At 42.7% G+C, this 23,240-nt stretch overlaps 1 protein-coding gene across 1 annotated transcript in view; it reads left to right on the plus strand.

Annotated features, from left to right (window-relative positions):
* The first annotated feature begins 3,003 nt into the window (after positions 1–3,003).
* Positions 3,004–23,240, plus strand: part of pudp (pseudouridine 5'-phosphatase) — a 78,555-nt gene continuing 58,318 nt past the window's right edge. Inside the window, exons 1-3 of the mRNA XM_080422190.1 lie at positions 3,004–3,117; positions 10,762–10,980; positions 16,789–17,018. Coding sequence (XP_080278316.1) covers positions 3,045–3,117; positions 10,762–10,980; positions 16,789–17,018 — 522 coding nt within the window. The 5' untranslated portion in view covers positions 3,004–3,044. The remainder of the gene's footprint in view (positions 3,118–10,761; positions 10,981–16,788; positions 17,019–23,240) is intronic.

The raw sequence follows: 23,240 nt of genomic DNA on the forward strand, positions 1-23,240 counted from the left end.
CCCCCCAAAAAAAAAATCATGTGGGGTCCTGACCCACTGCTTTAGAACAGTAGGTTCTCAAAAATAAGAGATAAGCTTTCTGCCGCACTGTGAGCTTGTACATCTGCTATTTTTGAGCTAACGTTTTGAGCACAAATCTTCTCTTCTGGGGGGAGGGGGGGGCGGGGGTCCCTGGCACAAAACATTTTCAGACGGGGGTTCCGCAGAAAATTTGTGTCATATCGGGGGTCCCTGGCATGGAAAGGTTTCTGATTTAGAAGGCATTTTGTAGAATCGGCCCTCAGGTCTCAAAGGGTTAACATTTCCAATTATTCAGAGAGAATGTGACAGTGGTGCTGCAGGTAACAATGGCGGTGCTGTGCCACTGGCGGTGAAGTGCTATGTTTTATTATTTTTTCCCCCCTTTTATTCTTTTCAAATTAATAATTTATGACGGCTCCTTCCCTGTGACCTGCTCCTGAGGATTCAGGTGGAACATACTGTTGTAATGAGGTTAAAACTACAGGCTGTTGTAATGAGGATAAAACTACACTGTGTGGATTCTGTACATGATTAGCTACAGGTTACATGTAATGTTCTGAGGGTGAAAAGTGTGTTCTTCTTTGAAGAGCATTTACTCAGAGGTCAGAGTGTTCTGTATAGGCTGTTATTGTTAATGTGCTTGAAATAATAGACTTATGTTGTATAATAGGATCACTGCATATGGAATAATAACATAATGAATTATGTGAAAAAAAACTATTATTCTGAAATATTATTCTTATTCAATGAGCAGAATGACACACAGACAGACAGACAGACAGACAGACAGACAGACAGACAGACAGACAGACAGACAGACAGACAGACAGACAGACAGACAGATATATATATATATATATATATATATATATATATATATATATATATATATATATATATATATATATATATATATATATATATATATATATATATGTATATATCTCGGCCTCAAGCTCTGCTGAGTCGGCGCGCCTCCGTCACGGACAATAACTATTATCACGTGTGCGTGTGAACGCGTGTTCAGTGTTCCCCTAGCGTAGCTTCCTGGTTGCTATGTGGGGGGGAACAACAAAAGCCAGGTCGGCCTCGCATCAAAGCCCCGCCTCGCGCCTCCTCCTCCTCCTCCTCGCGCCGCCTCGTATCAAAGCCCCGCTTCGCTCCTCCTCCTCCTCCTCGCGCCGCCTCGTATCAAAGTCGCGCCGCCTCCTCCTCCTCCTCGCGAGCCTCGCGTAAAAAACCCTGTCTCGAAAAGCCCCGCCTCGTGCCGAAGCCCCGCGCCTAAAAGTGAGCGCTCCTCTTTCAATTTCCCTGTGACATATATACATACATATATATATATATATATATATATATATATATATATATATATATATATATATATATATATATATATACACACACATACATACCAGGGACGTGCAGAAGGATTTGAAGAGGCAGGGGCTGGAATTTCAAAAGGGCACCTATTGGATTATTATTTTTTTTTAGAACAATTACCAAACTTTTAGGCCCGAAAACCCGAAAAATCCAAAAAGGTGTCATTGTGTGCTTAATGTCCTCAAAGTCACGCACTCAACAAGCTTTGAACTGAGCAGATTGGACCTTCTGTTCCAGAGACAATGGCCAAAACATCTTGAAAACTGACACTTTCACCGGTTTTCGATCACAGATTTTCGTTTGAGTTTTGGCCATTGTCGTTTTTCTTTAATAACACGGGCTAGGAAGGTCGTACGGTGACAAAGTAGATACCCGAGGAAAGTTATGAGATGCATCCAATGCATCCACTGCCATTTCCGTCGGCCTTACCGTTAGGCCGCTAGGGGCAGTTGAAATCTTTTTTTTTTGTCTGGAGAGGGCATTGTTTTAGCGACGGGTAAAAGGGCAGGGGCTCCAGCCCCCTTTCATGTCTATGTGTGCACGTGCATGATACATAATATACTGCCATGTAGTAATACTTTGTTGCAAGTAAAAGTCCAGAATTTAAACATTTACTTGAGTAAAAGTTCAAAAGTATTGGCATCAAAATATACTTAAAGTACCAAACGTAAAAGTATCCATTATGCAGAATGTCCCATTTCAAAGGTTTAAAATGTAGACAATGTATAAACATGTTTTGAAAATAACCGATCTTTAGGCTCACAATTGTGAGCTTGTAGATCGGTTATTTTCAAATGGCTGAAATATATATAGGGCTGAAGTGGGTAATGTATGTTTTGTAAAAATATTCCAAATATACAAAGTAACTAGAAACTAAAGTTTTCTAATAACAGTGGAGTAAAAAGTAGCTATATTTGCCTCTGAGATGTAGTGGGGTAAGTAAAAGCATTGACAATTGGAAAAACTCCAGTAAATTAAAAAATACCTCAACATTGTACTTAAGTACAGCACTTGAGTAAATGTACTTAGTTACTTTACACCACTGACAGAAAGGAATAAAGGACATGGCAGCATGAATGCTGTTGTGAGATCTGTAGGCGTATATCTCACAGGACTGTGTGGAAAGAAAGATGACTCCATTTCCCATCAGCCCTGTTGCAAAAACAAAAACAGGACGACCATAAAACATCCATCCAGAAACAACCTTTCTGGCTTGAGTTTACATTTTTAAACAGCGATTTATTTCGTTGTTGTTGTGTTCTCTCTCAATAAACATACTGGGACATGTAGAAACTTAAATTGAATTACCTTCTTATTTATGTCGATTTATAGCAACACTATTATTTTTGTCCATTTTCTTTCTAGATTAACAAATAAATAAATAGTCGATCTACAAGCTTGTAGAGGGGGTGTGGGCACTGACCAGACTCCCCAAGTGGGGGTCTGGGGTAGTCAGTACTCACTGCACTTTGTTTCTAAAGTGTGGTCGCTTCTTTTGGGCTTGTTTTAATATACCTGGTTGCTTGTTTCTCTCGCAAAATCTGGCAACACTGCCGGTCTCAACTTGGTGTTAGTTTTTAGTTGGCCTTTCCCTCTGCTGCTCTCAGTGCTCTGCAACCAGAAGAGAGAAACCAAAAGCAAACATGTGTGAGAACTTGAAGAAGACGTTCCAGCCTGTAAACCATGTCATCTTCGACATGGACGGATTATTATTAGGTTAAACAAACACCATCTTTATTTGCCCTTACTTGTTTTTGCCAGTTTGTTGTTGTTTTAAAAGGAAAAACAACAAGACTGAATGCAGTGTTTGTATACAAACGCTGCAGTGTAGCCCTGAAACGATACGACAGTCATGAACTTAAACCTGGTGTTTGCACTTTCTCCCTTTTTTGTCTGTAAATGTACATAAACGTTCAGATTTCAAATATAAAGTACTGACCTCATGGCCACGGATGTTACAATTATGTACGGGTCCTCAGTAGTATCCGTATCTGCCGTTTTGTTCAATACAAAGCATTTTAATCAGATCGGTGGCCATTTCCTCATAGAGTTATAATGTGTAAGGTTGCAATACACCTCCCAACCGATAGGGTCGTAGTGAAAGCGTATGGAAAAAAACATGAAGAAAATGGCCACTGATCGGATTAAAATGCTTTTTATTGAACAATACGGATGATACGGGTTCTTCTGAGGGCCCGTACAGAATTGTAACATCCATGGCCATGAGGTAAACACTTTATATCTGAAATGTGAACGTTTATGTAGATGTATGGGACAAAGAGGGAGAAGGTGCAAACACCAGGTTGAAGTTCATCCATGACTGTCATATAATATATAATGACTCATGTATCAGAGCTACGTTTGTAGCTGCTTCTGCAGTCAGTCATTCAGTTCTGTCTATTGCAACTTTTTAAGTCATAGTTTTTTCGGGAAAATAGCAGATCTACAAGCTCACAACACTGTGACCCCAGCCAGCACGCCCACGTGGGACCCATATGGGCCCAATGCGGGCTACTTGGGTACCAAGTGGGCATGGGCTTGAACTGGGCAAATTATGAGGGTCCCAGGTGGGCTGCATGTGGGCTAACTGGGCGTGGGTTGGAAGCGGGCAAGCACACGTGGTTCCCGCGTGGGCTGCATATGGGCTAACTGGGCGTGGGTTGGAAGCGGGCAAGCCCACGTGGTTCCCGCGTGGGCTGCATGTGGGCTAACTGGGCATGGGTTGGAAGCGGGCAAGCCCATGTGGTTCCCGCGTGGGCTGCATGTGGGCTAACTGGGCGTGGGTTGGAAGCGGGCAAGCCCACGTGGTTCCCGCGTGGGCTGCATGTGGGCTAACCGGCATGGGTTGGAAGCGGGCAAGCCCACGTGGTTCCCGCGTGGTCTGCATGTGGGCTAACTGGCATGGGTTGGAAGCGGGCAAGCCCACGTGGTTCCCGCGTGGGCTGCATGTGGGCTAACTGGGCGTGGGTTGGAAGCGGGCAAGCCCACGTGGTTCCCGCATGGGCTGCATGTGGGCTAACCGGCATGGGTTGGAAGCGGGCAAGCCCACGTGGTTCCCGCGTGGGCTGCATGTGGGCTAACCGGCATGGGTTGGAAGCAGGCAAGCCCACGTGGTTCCCGCGTGGGCTGCATGTGGGCTAACCGGCGTGGGTTGGAAGCGGGCAAGCCCACGTGGTTCCCGCGTGGGCTGCATGTGGGCTAACTGGGCGTGGGTTGGAAGCGGGCAAGCCCACGTGGTTCCCGCGTGGGCTGCATGTGGGCTAACCGGCATGGGTTGGAAGAGGGCAAGCCCACGTGGTTCCCGCGTGGGCTGCATGTGGGCTAACCGGCATGGGTTGGAAGCGGGCAAGCCCACGTGGTTCACGCGTGGGCTGCATGTGGGCTAACCGGCATGGGTTGGAAGCGGGCAAGCCCACGTGGTTCCCGCGTGGGCTGCATGTGGGCTAACCGGCATGGGTTGGAAGCAGGCAAGCCCACGTGGTTCCCGCGTGGGCTGCATGTGGGCTAACCGGCGTGGGTTGGAAGCGGGCAAGCCCACGTGGTTCCCGCGTGGGCTGCATGTGGGCTAACTGGGCGTGGGTTGGAAGCGGGCAAGCCCACGTGGTTCCCGCGTGGGCTGCATGTGGGCTAACCGGCATGGGTTGGAAGAGGGCAAGCCCACGTGGTTCCCGCGTGGGCTGCATGTGGGCTAACCGGCATGGGTTGGAAGCGGGCAAGCCCACGTGGTTCACGCGTGGGCTGCATGTGGGCTAACCGGCATGGGTTGGAAGCGGGCAAGCCCACGTGGTTCCCGCGTGGTCTGCATGTGTGGCTAACTGACATGTACATATGGGCTAACTGGGCATGGGTTGGAACACACACACACACACACACACACGCGCACTCAATCACTCACTATAAATCGTATAATGTGTAAACAGATTTGTTTTTGTTTTTTGTTTTACCACTGCCAAACTAAACACTAATGCCAAAAACAGCCAATCTACAAGCTCACAAAGACGGACAAACTATTCAACCCCATTTTAAGTTGTACTATATCTTCCTCTTTTACCCCAGATTTTAACCCAGTTTCCTGCACAAATGCTGACATATTTTACCATTAAGATAGAGCCTGTCTGCTCAGGGGATGATTTCAATCTTGACCATCAGGTCAGAATTTGTGTCAGATCCTGTGTCTAGGTGAGACATGACCTCTGACACAATCGAAATGTCTCAATAGAAGAGCAGGGAGACTAAATGCAACCACCCCAATTATTTATATAGTATAAATTATATTGTATGAACATACTCTACCATACAGATTGGACATTACATTGTATTTTTAAGTATTTAAGTATTTGTTTTTATTTATTAGAGATGGCCATGGCAGGTTAACTGTTTAACTGTTAACCGTTTAACTGGTAACCATTTAAAGGATCCCTGGCTAATAAACCAATCTACAAGCTCAAGCTTGTAGATCGGCTATTTTTGGCAAAGAGGTTTGGTGTAGAGAGGGGAAAAAGAGCAGACCAAGTACAAGTTTACTAAGGGTTTAAGTGGTTAAAGCCCAACTCACTTTTTCTTAGATTTTAGCAAGTATAAATGTGTCGTTTGTGATAGGGAGCAATGATAATACAATTTGTTCATAAGCTTGTGGATTCAGAGCTTTCTGCTTTATTTCAGTTACATGTGCTGCTTCAAGTCAAACTACATTTGTATTCTCCAGTTCAAGTCCAGACTAAATCCCCTCCCCCTGACTGCCTGTTAATGGCCCTATCTGAGTGTGACCCTGTGGGGGTCACACACAGATAGCAACAATGGAACAATGGGTATTCAAATTATCACTTCAAGGCATGCCAGACTAGTCTGGGTTTGGAGGGGTGGGTGGTTTAGTTTATTTATTTCTTTAAAGTTTAGTTTTAATTTTTTATTATAGAATTAGTCAGAAACGTTTTTTTTTTAAATAGCCGATCTACAAGCTCTTTTTCAGATAGATTGTTTTAGTTCAGTTAGTTATATTTTTTGTAAAGCCTTGTTTCTTGGCTTAGGCAGCAGTGGGGACACACATATCTTCCTTTTAGAAAGACAGAGAGTCTTTTTTTTTAAACATAATGAAAACAAGAAGTACAGTTGGAGGGGGTACAGCATTGTGTTAAACAGAGCTGTGTGTGTGTGTGTGTGTGTGTGTGTGTGTGTGTGTGTGTGTGTGTGTGTGTGTGTGTGTGTGTGTGTGTGTGTGTGTGTGTGTGTGTGTGTGTGTGTGTGTGTGTGTGTGTGAGAGAGAGAGAGAGAGAGAGACAGAGAGAGAGCTCGGGTGTTCATTTAGAAAGCCGAATGTTTACATCCGCACAGGTTATGTTTATAAAGGCTGGTGATGTTTGCTTTAATGCAGTATTACACACTTTACTTAAGACAGGCAAGGCCATTGTATTTAGTTTTCAGTTAGTATTTTATTGTTATTTATTTATTGTTTATTTGCTCAGGCATTTCTAAGGGCAGCTAAAGGTCCTGCTTGCTTTGGGTCCTAAAGGCCCTCTCTGTTTGTCCACTAAATTCAAATTTAAACTGACAAAGGACTCAAGGAGCAAAGCAGAGAGGAGGATTGCCTTGTGATGGATTTCTGCTTTCATAACTAAGTAAGTAAATATTTAAATGCAGTACTGATCTCTTTAAGTAGTAGATTGTGCATTACTCTGTTCTCAAGCTAAACTTTATTTTCATGCTGTTTTATGCTGCTCAGTTTGGGCATTCTTCCTGCTTGTCTTGGTGAATCATTGTGTGTGTGTGTGTGTGTGTGTGTGTGTGTGTGTGTGTGTGTGTGTGTGTGTGTGTGTGTGTGTGTGTGTGTGTGTGTGTGTGTGTGTGTGTGTGTGTGTGTGTGTGTGTGTGTGTGTCTGTGTGTGTGTGTCTGTGTGTGTGTGTGTCTGTGTGTGTGTGATTAATTTTCCTTTATCTGTCTAACTTTAAATGTAATTTGGCAACACATTTGATGTATACCAGTATATACAGTAATGGAAAGTTTCATAATTCTATAATTTCTAACAGTTGGCTTCTTGTCATTTCTATTAGGAGGACTGAAGAACACAAGGATGCAGAAGAAGGCTCTCTCCAAGTGGTTCACTGGGGCTCGTGATAGAGGTGGAAACAGAGTTTGAGCTCAGCGACAGCTTCCACAACTGGATGATGCACCACCCCAGTAGACAAAGTCTCTGTCTCTCTTTCTCTCCCCTTAGCAGCACAATACTTGGTTGGTTCTGTCACTGGGGATTTAAACAGAAAGGCTCAAGAGACACCCACGTACACATAGGGCCCAGATTCATCTGCAACATGAAACTGGATCTCAGAATCCCTCTGCCCTGTTACATGGACAATTGAAGTTTTTGATGCACCTCTTATACACCATTTTTATTCTTATATTTTGTTTCTGTTAATAGTCTCTGTGGAGCATTGTCAGAATATTTACACTTGCACGTGTAATGTGTGTGCCTTCTCTTCCTGCACCTTTACACTACTGCTATATTTATTTCCATTTGTATTTTCATTGTATTTTCATTATCTTGTAATATTGTTTTTAATAAATTTGTCAAAATATATATTGTCTATTTTCATCCTGGTAAAACTGAAGACGTGTAAAATGTTATACCCAATTTTTATTTTAGGTGTGTTTACAAGAATTAACACGGTTCATGTTTGCTGCTTAATCTATTTTATTTATATTTAAATCTTATTAGGACCCACGTTGGAAATCAAAGGAACCATTGCACAAACAAACCCAGTTAGGACCCACCTCTGTCCCATATAGACTTGCCTAGTTGGGGCCCACCTGGGGCCCAGGTAGAACCCACCTAAAGCCCACATGGGCATCCCAGTTGGGACCCACCTCGGTCCCACATAGACTTGCCTAGTTGGCGCCCACCTGGGGCCCAGGTAGAACCCACCTAAAGCCCACATGGGGCCCATGTGGGGCCCAGGTAGAACCCACCTAAAAGCCCACATGGAGCCCAGGTAGTACCCACGTAAGGCCCACATGGGCATCCCAGATGGGACCCAAGTGGACCCCGCTGACATGCCGACATGGGGCCCATATGGTTTAGCCCACCTTGAAACCATATGGGACCCACCTAGGGCCCCGGTGGAACCCACCTAAAGCCCCCATGGGGCCCATGTGGGGCCCAGGTAGTACCCACCTAAAGCCCACATGGGGCCCAGGTAGTACCCACCTAAAGCCCACATGGGGCCCATGTGGGGCCCAGGTAGAACCCACCTAAAGCCCACATGGGGCCCATGTGGGGCCCAGGTAGTACCCACCTAAAGCCCACATGGGGCCCATGTGGGGCCCAGGTAGAACCCACCTAAAGCCCACATGGGGCCCATGTGGGGCCCAGGTAGTACCCACCTAAAGCCCACATGGGGCCCACGTGGGGCCCAGGTAGAACCCACCTAAAAGCCCACATGGGGCCCATGTGGGGCCCAGGTAGTACCCACGTAAGGCCCACATGGGCATCCCAGATGGGACCCAAGTGGATCCCGCTGACATGCCGACATGGGGCCCATATGGTGTAGCCCACCTTGAACCCATATGGGACCCACGTGGGCGTGCTGGCTGGGACATGTTGTGAGCTTGTAGATCTGCTATTTTCTCCAAACTTTTAGCTCAAGACCCAAACAGCAGATCTAAAATTTCCACTGCTAGTTAAACGTTTCTTTTTTTATGGAACTTTATGGGAATAATTATTTTTTATTTTATTTCTAAAATACTTTTGATAAGTTTGAATTGTTGATTTTGTTTAAAATTCCTTTTCCATTTAGGACAGATTGAAAATTATTTTATCCTTGACGTTTAACCACTTGGTGGGGGGACATTCGTCAAACAAACAGCAGATCTACAAGCTCACTAGATGTGGGTAGTTGTAGATTTTGCTAATTTCGGGTACGATATTTGGTGTAGATCGAACAAGAACTTGCAGCACAGAGTAACTCGTTTTAATAAGTAAGTATTAATAAATTCCAAACTTGTATCAGCGTATTCTGCAGCACCCCTGGACTTGCGTCACGGCACCCTAGGGTGCGACGGCACCCAGTTTGAAAAAAAAACCCCGCATCATCAGAGGTTAGGAGAGGACGCGCATATTTTATTTAACGATACATTAATCTTCTCATTGATTAAAAGAGATGAGGAAATGCGTTGAGTGGCGTGTTGGAGCATCGATTGATCACTGGCTGATACACTGCGATTGATCACACACATCTGTCATTTATTTGATTGCAAAAATAGACGTGGGTGTGGTAATGCAGGGGTTCTCAAAAGTGGGGTCCTTGAGGGAGGGTCCAGGGGGTCCGCAGGAAAATGTGCTAATACAGCATCACAATAATTTTTAACCACTTTATCCATTTATATGTTGGCTATAAAAAAAAAAAATAGCAGATCTACAAGCTTCTGCAAGCTTCTACATCTGCTATTTTTTTAAATACTGATTTATTTTTTCTTTAAAATCTTTTTCCACACATCTTCTCTTCTGGGGGGTGGGTGGGGGGGTCGTTGGCACCAAATATTTTCTGATTTTCCGCGGTCAAATATACATACATGTGTGTGTGGGTGACATGAAAAAAAGTAGCCTAACAATTGAATCTTTATATTTTTTTTTTATTTCAGACCCAGGGATTAAAAACACAACACAATAGAGCACCGAAGTCTGACATAATGACATCATTTACACATCCTAGGTTTGTCTACCTGGTTTGCGGATTTCCACCCCCATTCTGAATCCCCATAGACGTATTTAATATCGCGTCAAATAAGTGTTCCAAAAAATGACGGTTTTAATCTTATGGATATGAAGCATCAACTAAGGGTGAGAAAACGATAATGTTACTTCCGCCGAAATAGTTAAATTTTCGCCAGATAATTATAAAATATAAGTGACTGACTACCATAAACGATACAGAACCTCCTCCCTGACAATATCGCAGAGACAGTTTGTTTCTTTTTGGACCACAATTCTTATATGAGACGATTCTAAGATGAACGAACGTTATCCTCCATAGAGAAATTACTTTAACCCATTAATACCTGGAACGCATCTGTGTCACTTTAGATTTCTTTGGCTATTCAAAAATAGCAGATATACAAGCTCATAGCGCGGCACCGAGTGCCGCGCTACGAGCTTGTATATCTGCTATTTTTGAAAAATCGTGAAAATTATTTTTTTACCTTTTTTTCCGAAAAACTGTTAGGATTTAGAAAATGTTTAGAAGCGGCCTCAGGTCTTAATGGGTTAAGAACCTGGGGATGAACGAGTGACGTCAGGACTTCTGTTACTCTATAAAATCACAGGGAAAGAACGTAGTAATGATGTTCTGTGGTATTTGTCTTCCTCGCAGACACAGAGAGACTGTACACCGTGTCGTTCCAGGAGGTGTGCGACCGCTTCGGGAAGCGCTACACGTGGGAGGTGAAGTCCAAGGTGATGGGGAGGAAGGCCCTGGAGGCGGCGCAGATCATCCGTGACGAGCTCGGCCTGCCCATGACGGCCGAAGAACTCCTGGCCGAAACCAGGCAGATCCAGGAGAAGATATTCCCCTCTGCCCAACTCATGCCAGGTACTGTAACACCTAAATATACGTTAAAGGCATACTAGGTAACGTTTTCAACAAAACTAAAGTTAAATTGTATATCTTTTGTGAGTGGCAAAAGTTTCACAACACCCACTCCATGAATTTCACCCCCGGAAGCCTTTTATTTATATATTTTATATTGAACGTGGACTGGGGGGACTTTCCCGGGGAAATGACGTCATCTGGCCGGAAAACGGAGGTGGAAATGCACTGGTTTCCTGTTTGGCCAGGAACTACCGCAACGGTTTCCTGTTTGGCCAGGAACTATCGCGCTAATAACAAAAAGGAACCTCACGCTGATTTTAAGAGAATGTAGGATTAGAAGATCGAAAAAGAACAGAAAAAGAAAGCACAGCTCATGGTAACTAATGCTCCACTGGCTAAGAGAAACGATCCGTAGATAGTATAAAACAATTAAAAGATCGCTTTTTGAAACGCTTCCGGCTTCCGGTGAAAACGAATGGAATTCTGGGTAATCGAGGACTATGGAAATTGTATGCAGTGACGGTAGTGACCAGCAGAGGTTGCTAAAAATCGTTAGTTGTGAATTTGCATTGTACAACTTTAAACCTACGTTAAACCTAAAAATCTTTATTAACACATTGATTGCCAAGATATTAAACATAGTTTAATCCCCTTGCCAGCGTATAATTACCTCAATCCGATGATATTTGAAACGCAGTGTAAGCGACATTTTGTCCCAAAAAACACAAACAAAATAGTCCCCGTGGGTTAGCGGAGGCATCTGTGTATCCATAGGAACGACAACGTTCCAACCGCGATCCGCCATTTTGGGGCTTCGGCCCGCTGAAAACTAGTGGTTTTCAATGCAAAAAAAAAGAAACTGAGTTACAGCTGTTTTTCTGAAAATCCCAAACAGGAAGCGGATGGCTTCCTGTTTTTTTTGGAAGGACGTCACATCCGCTTCTTCTCTGAGTGATGATTCCAAAGCTGTGTTAGGTCGCCCCTTGTGGAATTATGCTACCAAAATATGAACTGCCAAAAAGGCTGAATAACCACCGCGTCTTTTTTGGAAGGAGCTGGGCAGAAGGCAGTGCAGTGTAAAGTACATTTACTCAAGTACTACATATTTGCTACAAATATTGTACTTTTACTCCACTAAAATTATTTGAAAAATGTAGTTACTAGTTACTTTGTAGATTTAGATTATTATTACAAAACATTACCCACTTCAACCCTAATTTATCTACATTTCGGCCATTTGAAAATAGCCAATCTATATAGTAAGATAGAAATAGTATTTCTACATTGCAGTAGGCCTATTGATACTTTTACTTAAAGGACAACCAAAGTTTGTTTTAGCTTGTAATTAAAGTAAATAAAAGATGAGTGTAATGTTTTTTTTATTTACTGCTTTCTATAGTTTTAGCATTTTTGTTTTACAGTGGGCGGGGGGGGGCATTCGGGCAGGTGGCTAAAATATGTCTTTTTACACAATGGAAAAGGTCCCGTGATCTTTGATGGCCAGATGTGAGTTATTGGGGGCTAGAAGAGCTACTGTAAATAATAATAAAGAAATCGCCGGGTTATTGTGTAAAACAATACATATTTAGCCACCTGCCCGAATTCCCCCCTTCCCCTGTAAAAATATTACGAAAATTGCTAAAACTACAGAAAGCAGTAAATGAAAATGTTTTAACACTTATCGTTTATGTACTTTAATTACAAGCTAAAACATAAACCTTGGTTGTAAAAAAACTAAGTTGTCCTTTAAGTACAAGATTTTTGTACTGTTTCCACCACTGGCAGAAGCTTCAGTCAGTCAGTCAGTCAGTCAGTCAGCCAGTCAGTCAGTCAGTCAGTCAGCTGGTCTCTGTGCCAAACACTGTGTAGTCCAACGTGTCCCCTCGGCTCCCACATACAAACGTCTCTGTCTGGATGACGGCAATCTGGGAACCCAGAGCCAGTGAAAATGAAAAACAGCGCCCTCTCCTGTTTGTACTATCTCTCACTGGCTCTGGGACAATGGCGACGTAGCACCCGTGCGCAAAGGAAACCGGGGTTTTGGTCTGCCTTCAGCTTTCACTTCCGGTGGTGCCACTATTTTTTCATTCCCACTAACAATATTTCTACACGGAACACTAACACCACTTCTCCCAGAGAACATGGATCGTTTTGGTTATAAGCCCACTTGTTTCTATGATGAAAGAGTAAGTTAAAATGTGAATATCCTTCCGTGGTTTTGTCTGCTCCGAGGACGCTATTGTTAAATTAGTTTGGGTTTGTTTCGAGGGGGAAAGATCGACGGACACGTGAATCCCGCCCACTACATTTGATTGGGTAAAGCGCGGCCTGCTTCCTGATCTGAAGGCACGCCCACTTGTAGCCCAGTGCGTACATGTTATGACGAGCCTTCACGACAGATTCCAACGCAGAGCAGAATCTGTTCTTGAGAGATTAGGATGACGGTGGCAGAGTGACATAATGAACGAGTGACTCTGGTGTTGATTAAATACCAGAAGCATTCTGATGGTGTCTCAATGTCTGGAATGGATGTCAGTGTGGATGTTAGCCCATAGATACAGTATACGCTACGGCATTGGTTCTCAAACTGTGGCTTTTCTGCCTTTTATTGATAGTACACAGTGGAGATAGACATGGAACAGGGAGAGACACACAGGGAATGACACGCAGCAAAGGTCGTTGAGGATGGGGATTCGAACCGCCACACATGCTAGGCGGCTACACCCCACGACTGACACAGCCCCTGGGTAGGCAACCCGGCCTGGCGGGGACTTTTCTAGTTGGTTACTATCAGTGGTGTAGAGTAACTAAGTACATTTACTCAAGTACTGTACTACAGTTTTGAGGATTTTTTATTTTACTGGAGTATTTCCCATTTTCTGTACTTTACTTCTACTCCTACATCTCAGAGGAAAATATTGTACTTTTACTCCACTACAATTATTTGAAAACTTTAGTTACTTTTCAGATATACATTATGATATAATGGGGTCTTCAACGTTGTTCAGGCCAAGGACCCCTTAGCTGAGAAAGATACGAAGCAGGGACCCCCCACTACATATTGTATACCATTGTGTTGCAGATTAAACTCATATATAGACTTCATAGATAGCTTCAAAGATTGTTTGTTTGTTTACACCAAGCGTCTTCGCCGAAAATAGCCAATCTACATATTACTATTTTCGGCGAATGCTCCCACCAGAATAGGGATGCGAGGGTTCATGTGGTTATTGTAAAAAAATACAATACAATACACATTTCCTATCATACAGATTTGGCGGCCCCCTGTAGCAACTCTGAGGACCCCCTAGGGGACCCCCCTTTTGAAGACCCCGGGTTTAGAATGTTGCAACATTCCATGCATAATGTTGCACAGTTTGAGTTCAGTGTTAAGTGTCATTTACACAAACCCAGATGAAGATTCATCAGCTCCACGTTGCACTTCAGTCATTTATTGATTTAAAGATAACAAATTTAGACCGACTCTCACTCCATCACCCAGCGCACACTTGTTGCCATAGCGATGGATAATATTTGCGTACTCGACAACCAAATTGCGCGGTACTTAAACACCCTCTTCAATGATATCGTTATCATCGTCACGGTCATAATTAAGAGTACATAACATTTTGATGCAGGACTTCCCATAACAAGTTGTTTTGAAGACAGCCCACAACTCTGACATTAACTCTTTGACTGACAGAAATAAAACACAATTTGCCACGCCACTGCCAGCGATTTTCGAGTGTTTTCACTCACCTTTTGAAAAATCACAGAATATTTATCTCCAGTATGATCGTTCCCCCGATCGCTTTAAAAGACGTATCCGAGTCTCGTAGAATCGCTGTTTGTTTTGCCGTCACGTGACCTGCTGCTCCTCTCCTTCTCTGGGAGCCAAACGGTGACCCATAGGCGAGCAAACTGCGCCATCTAGTGGAAAACCACTGAAAACACAAATCTCGTCATTCTCGTCATTGGCACTGTGAGCCATTACAAAATATGACGATCTCGTCGTCATTGGCAGTCAAAGAGTTACGCTTGAGATGCACTTAGTTGCGCGTGAGTGCTGTGCACATAGAATCGCAAGCTCACGACATGTCACAGTGCGGCGCCAGCACCCAGCTATTATAAATCAGACCTTAGTCGGGCTTACAAAAAGTGTGTTTTCTCCAATCTCGTCAAAACTTTTAGCAGGCTATGATTTTTTGGCATTTTAATTCTTCAAACAACTTAATGCCGTTTTGATATAATCTTACTATCTAAATATTACTAGAATAATATATTTGCTCAGTGTTGTACCGTAAAAAAAGAGAAAAAAAAAGATGGATTTGGTTTGATCTCTCCTATAGTTCCAAATATGACGTAAACATTATTTTGTATCAAATTCTTTCAGTGTTCCAATAAGTCACTAGAGATGTCTTCGTGCAGTTGTCTGGAGCGAGTGCCAGTGCTGTTGCATTTCTTTGAGGAGAATCTCGTCTTCTTCTCTCAGCCGATGGAGAAGCATGACTTAGTAGAAAGAAACAGATAACTTTTTTTTATCTCTTAAACCCACTGAGGCCTGAGGCCTGTTCTACAAATGTCTTCTAAATCCTAACAGTTTTCTGAAAAAAAAAAAAACGTATGTTGCTATATCAGTGGTTTTCAATGTATTTTTGGCTATGGACCACCCATCTCAAAAATGGCTTATGAGCTTGTATATCTGCTATTTTTGAATAGCCAAAGTACAAAATATGGCTGAAATCTAAAAAGCTTTCCCGATTGCAATGGGTTAAAAGGAATCTGGGATGCTGTTGACGTTCTCAAAGTGGGGTCTGTGGACCCCCAGGGCGTCCTTGAGAGGGTTCCAGGGGGTCCCCAAAGTATTTGATAGTTAGGGAACACAAAGTCCGGAATTCAAAATGTACTTGAGTGAAAGTGCAAAAGTATTGGTATCAAAATGTACTTAAAGTACCAAAAGTTAAAAGTAGTCATTATGCAGAATGTCCCATTTTTTTTTTAACGTTTTCAATTGTGAGCTTGTAGATCGGCTATTTTCAAATGGCCGAAATGTATATGGCTGAAGTGGGTAATGTATGTTTTGTAATAATAATCAAAATCTACAAAGTAACTATAGTAACTAAAGTTTTCAAATAATTGTAGTGAAGTAAAAGTACAATATTTGTTTCTAAGATGTAGTGGAGTAAGTATTGGAACTACTCAAATACTCAAATACAAATACCTCAACATTTTACTTATGTACATTTTAATATAGGATTAATTGTCCTCCTCAGCATCTGCAATAGATATTAGTGTTAGAATTGGACATCCTTAGGTGGGGTTGGTGAAAGGGCCTACTCTGTGTGGAGTTTGCATGTTCTCCCCGTGTCTCCTAGGGTAGTTAATACCCTCACAAAAACATGTAGTAATCCTGGTCACTATACTGCCTCCCCCTGGTCAGCCGGGGCGCCTGATGGAGGGGAAAGGAACTGGTTGGAATAACGTGTTCCTTCCACGCGCTGCATCCTACCGGGGAAACTCCCCCCTGTCAGGTGACAAGAAGGTCAGTTGGCTCTCATGCATTGGAGGAGGCATGAGCTCGGCCCTGGCCTCCCTAGGCTGGTGGGGGGAGTGTAGTGCCCAGGATCACTTAGCAAATTGGCTTGGGTTACAAAATCAAGGTATAAAAATTATTTAAAAAAATAAATAATAATAATTGGACATCCTGCTGGCTAGAGAAAACGTTTTCAACAGTTTTCAACAGCGTATGCGTTGACTTTTTATTATTCTTGTCTAATTGTGTATAATTATTGTCCCTTTTCCCTAAAGGTGTGGAGAGGCTGGTCCGCCACCTCCGGGACCACGGCGTGCCCGTGGCGGTGGCCACCAGCTCGGCGGGCGCCACCTTCCGGATGAAGACCAGCCGGCACGGGGCCTTCTTTGACCTCTTCGGCCACGTCGTCCTCGGGGACGACCCGGACGTGAAGGCCGCCAAGCCCCAGCCGGACTCCTTCCTGGTGTGCGCCGGTCGCTTCAGCCCCCCCGCTCCCCCGGAGAAGGTAAAGGAAGAAAGAGAAATTTTCTGTTATTGTGAAGAAAGCTTGTTGAAGCTTTCCCCACAGTACGGCTGCTGGGGTTCAACCCATTAAGACCTGGAACGCATCTGTGTCACCTTTTCATTTGAGCTAAAAAAAAGCATTATTTTACACTTTGGCTATTCAAAAATAGCAGATCTACAAGCTCGTAGCGCGGCACCGAGTGCCGCGCTACGAGCTTGTAGATCTGCTGTTTTTGAAAAATCGAGAACCTTTGTGCAAATCTTTGAATATATATATATATTTTTAAAGCGAACATTTGTAACTCAAATCTTTGCTTTTGGGGGGGTGGTCCCTGGAATTAAGTATTATGAGATGGGGGTCCGCGGCCAAATACATATAATTTTGGGGTTCTTGTTTGAGAAGTTTGAGAACCACTGATATGGAAACATACGTTTTTTTTAAAAAATGTAAGGATTTAGAAGAGATTTTGTAGAATTGGCCTAAGGTCTTAATGGGTTAAGCATAGAGTTATAATATATCTAGAGGGCGGATTGCCCCGCCCCCAGCTATTCATTTCAATGAAATTGCTCAGTGGCGTTTTGAAGCACCCGGAAGTAAGAAATATTGGGTTCCATATTGGTTCCATTCCATTGGTTCCATGGGTCGTGACGCGTCGTGAGCAGGCGCACAAACGGCAGATGCACGCGCGCACAATGCTGTAAAGTGTTGCAATATCAGATTTGACCACCAGGCGTGGCCGCTTCACTGTTCTACCGTGGTTCTGGGGGCTTGGGTTTAAGTGGTTAAACTTTCAAATATGTTTGGAGTCATTTTAACGTCTACTCGGGCTTTTTGCGTTTCACCCCAGACAGTTTATTAAGTTGATTGATTCAGTATTTAGATATATAAATGATAAATTTCCCCCCAAAAATCACAAAAAGTAAAGAAAAATGAAAAAAATAACACAGCTCCCTCACGTTTAAGAAGGACTATAAAGGAATATAAAATTACAATGGGTTTGTATAGGAAGGGGGTGTGTCTGATAAAATTGATATCAAATATCTAAATACTGAATCAAGCAACTTAAAACAACTGTCTGGGGTGAAACACTAAAGCCTGAGTAGACGTTAAAATGACCCCAAACATGTTTGAAAGTGTATATACCGTATAAGGAAGTCAAACTTTTTGTTCCAGCTTTGTTTGGCAGGTTTTCTTGCCAAAACTGAACAAAGTCCTCAGAGGACAAAAACTGTTTTGTACTCGCTTTGCAGCTCCACTCTGAGTGGTGAACTTTAGCACCCTGCCCACAGTGCTAGAACGCTCTGTGATTTAACTGATTTGACCACAGAGCTCCGCTGTTTTTGTACATGAACCTCGGGCATGCTCCGACACCATTTTGCCTCTGAACTTTCGCTGTGTCTGGTGGTTGACAGACACAAGTGGAGAAAACGTGTGCAACTTTCTCCATTGATTTCGTTGAGAGGGGAGGTGTTTGTACCTCTTAAATTATCGGACAACCTTTCTTCAAAACGTTCTCCTAAAAACGATACATTGCTGGCAGTCTGACCAATCACACATGCTGTTCGCGACATTGTCTCTGCAGTGATGCTGATCGTCTGGTTTGAAAATCTCTGAAGTGCAACAACTGCCGAAATGAACGTCGGAGCAAAAGGCACCTCTTTGTGTTCGTTTGCTCTTCCTCAACGACTTCATTTTGTACTTATTGACCTGCAGAAGCCAAAGAAAAAAACAAGTTCAAGTTTGGAGTGCTGCTGTGGGCTTTTAAGGGGAAAACGCAGCTGTCAATTCCAGCCAGGTCATGCACACATTCAAGTTGTTGAAGTTCTCTTAACAAAACCAGTTTGTCACAGAGGGTCACACGAATACTACTGTAGGTACTGCATAAGGCCTGCAAGGTCGTCAATGCTAGGGCTAAGTGCTACAGACTATAAGGTGGAGTCTGAAGAGGTGAGTCTTCAGATTACGGCGGAAGATTGGGAGCAGTGTTGATTTTGACTGCAAATTTTGATTTTGTTTTAGTCATAGTATTTTGAATACAATTCTGTTTAGCTTTAGTCATATTTTAGTCATCTGAAATTTTTACTTTTAGTCTAGTTTTAGTCGACTCAATCTACAGTTGATTTAGTCGACTAAAACTTATTTTTGGCGGGCCGTGATAGCATTGAAATCATTTTCACTTAGCTGCATGCTGAAAATAGCCGATCTACAAGCTCACAATGCGTCGCGCTGCGACGCATTGTGAGCTTGTAGATCAGCTATTTTCGGTCTGTGACACAGTTCTACTGGATCTCGTCTCCTCTAGTCCCTCACTAACATTTTAGTCTAGCTTTTATTTGTTGACGAAATTGTCAATATATTTAGTCATAGTTTTAGTCATCATAGCTTAGTTTTTATTTAGTTTTCGTAAGTGAAAGAAGGTAGTCAACAGACATTTTTCGTCATAGTTTTAGTCGACGAAATCGACACTAATTGCGAGAGTGAGTCTGAAGTTCTAACTGCAATGGAGGAGTCTGTTCCACAGTTTAGGAGCCAGAAAGTAGAAGAAGACGTGTGGAGGGTTGTTGTCGCTGATGTTTTAGGGAAGGTTCAGGCACAGCTACCCTGTGTTAGCTGATCTGACTCAGGGCGTTCCACATTGTGGTGGCATAATAGTAGAATGAATTCATCCCCATGTTTTGTGCCGAATCTGGGGGGAATGAGATCAGTGGGGAGCTCCCTCTGGTGTTGTGCCCGTGGGCGTCTTTCACTCTAGTGGAGTAGTTTGACAGGTACATGCGGGCACTGGTCCCTTGAGCAGCTTGACAGCCCAGGCTCATTGCATGTTGCTGTACCCTGTCCTCTACCCTGCTCTGTTCCATTCTGGTCAAACAGAGTCAGGGTGCTGATATTGTGCATGTTGGCTCACTGGAAAACCAGTGGTGGAAAAAGTATACTCAAATGTTTTACTTAAGTAAAAGGATCAATACTGCAATGTAGAAGTACTCTGTTACAAGTAAGTCAGGAATTAACATGACTTAAAAGTACACAAGTATTGGTATCAAAATGTACTTAAAGTACCAAAAGCAAAAGTACTAAAATGTTTTAAAATAGCAGATCTACAAGTTCACAACGCGTCGCCGTGCGACACGTTGTGAGCTTGTAGATCTGCTATTTTCAAATATCCTATGTATAAAATAGGGCTAAAGTGGTTAATGTATGTCTTATAATGTAATAATTTATATCTCCAAAGTAACTAGTAACTAAAGTTTTCATATAATTGTAGTGGAGTAAAAGTACAATATTTTCCTCTGAGATGTAGTGGAGTAGAAGTAAAAGTATAGTTTGTAACTTCAAACTCTAATCTCTTAATCTGTCCTTGGTTCTGGTGACTGATATTGTCCTTCTAAAACGTGAGTGGTGTGCTGTACACAACCTCAAAATTGTACACCGCTGGAAACGTGGGCGAGTATGCGGTACGAGTGAGAAAAGAGGGACGCGTAAAACAAACAGCTGTGATAGGGAGTAGAACGGAAGTGGTTCTATGCGCATGTGTGGCTTGTAGGGCTGGTAAATTAATGTTCGAATTTCGAAGATTCCTCGAATATGGGGGAAATATGTATATTCGAATATGAAAATCTATATTCGAAAAAAAAATAAAAAAATTTATGTTTATTTGACAGGGACAATACAAAAAACAATGTATCAAGTCATAAAAACAAACAAAATATATGTTTTATTGGATCCAAGCACTCGATACATTGTTTTTTGTATTGTTTCTGTCAAAAAAATAAATTTTTATTTTTTTATTCATATATTTTTTTATAATAATAATAATAATAATATTCGAATATATTCGAATATATGCCAATTGTTAAGACCAATATTCGAATATGATTTCTGAGGAAAGTTGACAGCCCTAGTGGCTGGTCTATCAGACAGCGCGTCTAGCCACCTGGCATGCACACTACAGCGTTTTCAATCACTTTGGCGTCTCCGTTAGTGATGCGCGGGGCCGACCCGTAACCCGCAGGTCCCGCGGGTTGAACCGCGGGACGGGCGGGCGGGTTATAGATTACGACGCAATTATCGCGGGGCGGGGCGACGCGGGTCAACCCACGGAAGAGAAAAAAAAAACACCAAAACGCACCTTCTCTCTCACGCGCTTTCTCCCTCTCTCCCTCCCTCTGTCCCCCTCTCTCTCTCTCTCTTTGGAAAGCAATTTAATGGACTTGCTTTTGCTGTTTTCTTTGTAAAGCACTTTGTAACCCAGTTTTGAGAGGTGCTATATAAATAAAGTTTTATTATATTATTATTATCACTAGTCTCCGTGTAAACGCAGAATATAAAAAAGTGAGAACGCAACAGCACTTTTTCGTTTTCTGATCGTTACCGTGGAAACGTGGCCTAAAGCACTACATTTGTTTGTCAGCCCAGCTGTTCTTTGATTTGGGAACATACTGCTTGTACCGTGTGCAAAGGCAAAAAAACAACAACAACAACAAAGAACGTCAGCAACTCTCTAAGTGGATAATTGAAAAAAAAGAAGTATTTTATCGAGTTAATCCGTGTGGCGGAAGAGAAACTCCAGCCCCTAAATGGAAGTGAATTGTGGTCAAATCAAAATGTTGATGAGATTTCTCATCCTAATAGGCTGTCCCCACATACTTTCCCCACAAGGTATTCTAGAAGATTGGAGTAAACATCCTGTGTCTGACTTATCCCTCAGTAGATTATTTTTAGGGCGTAGCCAGCGTTGCCATGTCTGCTTATTATAAGCAGTGTTGGGCGCGTTACTTTAAAAAAGTAATTAGTTATAGTTACTAGTTACTTCTCCAAAAAAGTAACTGAGTTAGTAACTGAATTACTCTATTGTAAAAGTAACTAGTTACTAGAAAAAGTAACTATTTGCGTAAAAAAAATGTAATATGTCAAAGAATTTGGATTGTTTTTGGGAGCAGGTTTCACAAGCCAGGTGCATAGAGTAGAACAGCATAGACAGGTACTTACTACTTACACATAATAACCTTTGCCATGAGGGAGAAATAAACTTCAACTTCAATATATGTATTGCACTTCAATATAATATTTATTGCACCTCAACGCACAGCAACTGGTAGATAACAACAGTAAAACAGGTGTAATTGCCTACACCAGTGGTTCTCAAACTTTTTGGACCTTAAAAGTCCAGTTTTTAAGTCTCTATATGTTGAAATGCGTTTGTTTTAAGTATCCTATTTTCCATTCAATGACAGTTGTGCTAGTCAAAATTCTTCCTTAATTTGGTTTAAAGCTTTACATACATTTGTCAACTATAAAAAAAAACACTGGACTACACTACAGTGCTTTTAGAGTAAATTGAAAAAACTGTCTTAGTTACAACTGGTAGACAATACTGTAGCCTACTTCAAGTATTTTCTTTGAGCAGAAGTAAACAGTTAAACAACAAAGTGCTTTTAACACTAGTGTGAATTAAAGACACAAACTGGCTCAGAACTTAAGACAACTGGTCTAGTAGACCAGTTGTCGCACGCACGCACGCACGCACGCACGCACGCACGCACGCACGCACGCACGCACGCACGCACGCACGCACGCACGCACGCACGCACGCACGCACGCACGCACGCACGCACGCACGCACGCACGCACGCACGCACACACACACACACACACACTACATTGGAGTTGCTTTGGACATACGTGGACAAACGCTTCCCCCCGGCACACAACGTGCACTTCACGTGTATTTTATTTTATTTTATTTATTTTTTATTTTACATTTTTGCACTTTTGAGTGTGTGGAGGCTGCTTTTTATTGTTCAAAATATCTTGAAAAAATAATAAATAATCTGGAACGTTTTTGAAACACAAATCTTGATATGGGGGTCACTGGCACAAAATATTTTCAGATGGGGTTCCATGGCCGAATATGTTAATTGTTTGGGTCCCTGACATGACAATGGTTGAGAACCAAAGCTCTAAAACAATATTGAACAATAAAGTTTGACATGACCTGCCCTTAGTCGCTCATTTTGGGCTTCTTTTACGTATAGACCTGGTTGCATGTTTCTTTCTCAGAATCTGGCAACACTGGGTGCACAGCCTCTCTTGTCAATTTGGGTCGAATGGCTGTAATTGCTTTGGAGCGGTGCAGAAGGTTTGTGCTGTCGGATTGGAACAACATTGTTAGGCAATTCCAGGAATACTTCTGCATCTCCTAAAATGACCTTTTATTCCACTTGT

The sequence above is a fragment of the Gymnoscopelus braueri genome (assembly GCF_963280865.1).
Source record: "Gymnoscopelus braueri genome assembly, chromosome: 24".
In the NCBI taxonomy this organism is placed as follows: Eukaryota; Metazoa; Chordata; class Actinopteri; order Myctophiformes; family Myctophidae; genus Gymnoscopelus; species Gymnoscopelus braueri.